This window comes from Microtus pennsylvanicus, chromosome 17 (genome assembly GCF_037038515.1).
Source record: "Microtus pennsylvanicus isolate mMicPen1 chromosome 17, mMicPen1.hap1, whole genome shotgun sequence".
NCBI lineage: Eukaryota > Metazoa > Chordata > Mammalia > Rodentia > Cricetidae > Microtus > Microtus pennsylvanicus.
Genome location: NC_134595.1, coordinates 45,808,502 through 45,812,531, shown reverse-complemented (window position 1 = coordinate 45,812,531; position 4,030 = coordinate 45,808,502). Strand labels below are relative to the sequence as shown.

Sequence of the window (4,030 nt, the reverse complement as noted above, 5' to 3'; positions counted from 1 at the left end):
GCATATAGGTTATAGAAGAGATCAAAATGAAATTATAAATTATATTGTTGGATAATAGTGAACATATAATATTTCAACATCATGGGAGGCAGCCTTCTAGTTATACATGTGCTTTTATTATAAAGCAAAAAAATTATCAATAATATTTTTGTCAGAACAGGACCAGAAAAGTGTTAAGAATAGGCAAAATGGGAGAAAGTAACAATTATAATAGCAAAAACATCCCAGTGAAATTGAAGGAGATATGTATAGACAATGTAACCAAAGGAAAATATGGGATTTGTTTTAAAAAAAATATATATGTATAACATATGTAACACATAATATATGATATATTCACCATAATACTATAAAAACATAACATATTATATGGCATATATATATATGGAACTATTTTTTTTGCCAAGCTGTGACTGTTTATTAACTGACCAGATTACAAAAATACCATGGGCAACACCTTAGTTCATCCGTCTAATAAGCCTGTTTATCTGGTCTTCCCTGTTGCCAGCATCTCCACCTTCCACAAAATAAGTTGTCTTTTTCTTCATTCCACCTCGTGGAGAAGACAATTTGAAGGGCCACAGGAAGTTATTCGCTTCCTTGAAGAGTTTTCCAACTGTACAGATTTCATGAATTAGATCCTCCATGCAGATGATGCCGCATTTACCAAGAGACCGAGCAATCAAGGAATTATTTGTCAAGCCAATTCTCTTTTTATGAATTTTGCCATAGCCGCGTTTGTAGATGAGCTCATTTACTGACTTCAGATTGGGGTACCCCCATGCAATGTATGGTTCCACAATCCTCAGCATGTTGATTGAAGCCTTGTTGAGCTTAATGAAGGTGCAATTGAAGATCTGCCACAGCTGAAGCTGCAACACCTTGTGCACCTTTGGGCTTACACCATTGATACCTCGGATTCTGATGACGAACGCCAGCTTCGGTTCTGCGGGCACGTAGAAGTTCCCAGTTTTCCTTGCCATCCTGGCCATGCGAATCTCCTTGTGATAGTACTTTGCCTTCTCATAGATGAGCTTCCTCTGGGCCCTTCGCAGTGACTTCAGGGCAATCTTCTTCCGAATGCACTTCACCTTCAACTCTGTGAAATTTCTTCGCCTTTTCTTCAGGGTTTCTAGCACAGCAGGAACCTTCTTCTTCTTCAGGGTTCCTGGCGCAGCAGGAACCTTCTTCTTCTTCTGGGTTCCCGGTGCAGCAGGAACCTTTTTCTTCTCCGGCACAGCCTCCATGGTTCCAGGCGGAAAGAAAAGAGCGGAACTGATCTTTTTTTTAAAAAAAAGATTTATTAACTATTTATTATGCCTACATAATAGGAACACTAGGAGAGGGTGCCAGATCTCATTATAGATGATTGTGAGTCACCATATTATATACAACCTATATAATATATATATCAATTCCATATATATGGAGTTGATCTGGAATTGATCAGTTTTTAACATTCTTTATATGTGTTGCATATATGTTACATAACATATATAAAATCCATATATAAATATTTGATCAGTTTTTAATCAGATGAGCTAAAAGGAAAAACATAAACTTCCACCAAAGTAAACAATAAGAGGAAGGAGGAGGCTTTTATGAAAATACTGAACTTTCAAGATTATTAAAGGGAAAAAGGCCATGCTTGGCAATGGTATTGTGAGATTCTGTGTTCTGTGTAGCAACTCTGCTCTGAACTCATCCACAATAAACCTACCAGGAGAGTATCTTCAGTTCTCTGCCAACAACGCTCCAGGTCTCTTTGTATATTAGTTATGCAATACACTTAAACATAGACATGTACTTGCACATACACACAAATCTACACACACATATGCATTCGTACACACACATACACATAAATGCACATGTAACTCATATGAACACATACAAATAAAAGCACACCATACATACTACATACATCTATAAACACATATACACATACACACCCTCACACAATTCATAGACGCATACACAAATAATGCTTGCACATGCACACACATATGCATATATTCACACACATATACACACAAACATATTTGCATAACATATACACACATATGCCATTGACACACCCTCCTAAACTATGCATATACTCCCAATAGCCAGTGTAAGTCCCTGGAGCTCAATTTTAGAAACTTCTTAGAATGAAGAGCTTGGTGCTGTATTCCTGTGTGGCTTCTGTTTACCTTAGGTTAGGTACCAATCCTGAATGTTAGGAGGATACTTCGACTCACTTCAAATAGGCAATTGAGCGGCTCAGGACTCAAATCAAGATATTTAGTGGATTTCTCCTAGCGTGAGAATCCAGGAGAAATGATTGGTAATGGCTCACCCTGGAATGAAGCCTTTGCAGGTACTGATCACTTAGGAGGCAGAAGGTGTGAAAGGAATCAGGGCAGCAGACCCGAGTAAGAGAATGGGAAACTAGAAAAGGCCAGAGATCTTTGCAAGAAATGTGAAACGAAGCCAGCAGGGAAGGGTGAAAGAGGACAACCAGCTTGTGTGACTGACTGCCTGGCTTTTGGCTCCTTGTAATTCCTTCTTTCTGACATGGCAAGCATCCAAAAAAAGAGAGGGTAGCAGAGCGACTGATTAACAGCATGTCAGGAGGTAGATGCTGAATACCAGGAAATTTTGACTCAAAAAAAAAAAAAAAAAGCCTAGGTTAATGACACAGATACCCAACCCTTCTGCATAACTGCCTCGGCTATCATGAAGGCAGGCAGTCATTGCAAGGAAACTCACCTGCGTCACAGACTGACACATTAAAAACATGTTGTGTCCAAGTTCCTTGTGTTATGCAGTCTTTCCCCTTATTTGTCCCATTACTGCAACAAAACACCCTGAAAAAAACAACCTTTAAAAGGATGGATTTGCTTTGGCTCACAGCTTAAAACCACAGTCCATCACAGACAAAAGGTCATGGCGGCAGGCCCAAAAGGCAGTGGGTGAAGCTGTACTTGTGGGTAGGTAGCACCCAGAAATGGCTGCTGTCCTGTAGCTTGCTTTCTCCTTTTAACTTAGCCTAAAAGAACCCCGCCCACAGCATGGTACCACTCACATATAGCTTGGGGCTTTCCAGCTCAATATGCCCAATATAGAAACTCCCTCACAGATATACTCGGAGATTCGTTTCCATAGCGATTCTAATCTGTCTAGTTGACAACCAAGATTATCTATCATATTCCCAAAGCAGTCTCCTGGTGAATCAGGGATTGCATTTGACTCATAGGTTGCACATGCCCTGGGGAGGAAAGACACCTCCCTTACTGTTTCAACAAGTTTCACCTCACAGGGAAAGCTGTGTACACCTCATTTCTCCTTGCTGTAGCTGCCAAAGCATATTACTGTAAGCAAAGGAGTCAGCCAGTGCAATTATTTGTGAATACCTTTATTGCAAAGTGACTACCCATCATGGCCTGCCAAAGGAGTTACAGACACACAGAAGGATGCTACAGAGAGAAGGACCAGAGCAGGAACGGCTCATGTAAGGAGACCGAAATGGTCAAGTGATTAACATGAAACTACCTGCAGAGGACTAACCGTAATCAGATCTCCGTAAATCATATTTTCAGGAATAGCTAAGTATATTTGGATTGGAGAGCTCAGAGGACTGTGCTATAAAAAAATAACAGTATAATGAATTCTGGCGTATAAGGCACAGGAAATCTAAGTCCAATAAACTTTTATTGAAATGCCATTGTTATTATTTAGATACTGAATGTACCTTCCAAGGCTCATATAACAATGAGATAGTCATCAGCCCATGATAGCATGGTGAGGTGATAAACAGTTTAAGATCTGGTACCTAGTGGGAGGAATTAGGCAATGAAGAGTATGCCTTTGAATGGAATACCAGAATCCTAGCCTCTCTGTCTCTCTGTTTCCCAGACACCACAATGAGAGCATCTACTTTCCCCATGCGCATTTGCAACCACGTACCATGCATGCACGTTCGCAACCATGAACCATGCCTCCACAAGCCCCAATGTGAAAAGAACAACCAATTGTGCATTGAAACTTT

General features: G+C 40.1%; 1 protein-coding gene across 1 annotated transcript; it reads right to left on the bottom strand.

Moving 5' to 3' along the window:
• Positions 1 to 399: 399 nt before the first annotated feature.
• LOC142836803 (large ribosomal subunit protein uL30-like) lies at positions 400 to 1,256 on the bottom strand. The gene has a single exon (XM_075951408.1). It carries the CDS (start codon positions 1,245 to 1,247, stop codon positions 459 to 461), a length of 789 nt encoding a protein of 262 aa, XP_075807523.1. The 5' UTR covers positions 1,248 to 1,256; the 3' UTR covers positions 400 to 458.
• Positions 1,257 to 4,030: the final 2,774 nt, after the last annotated feature.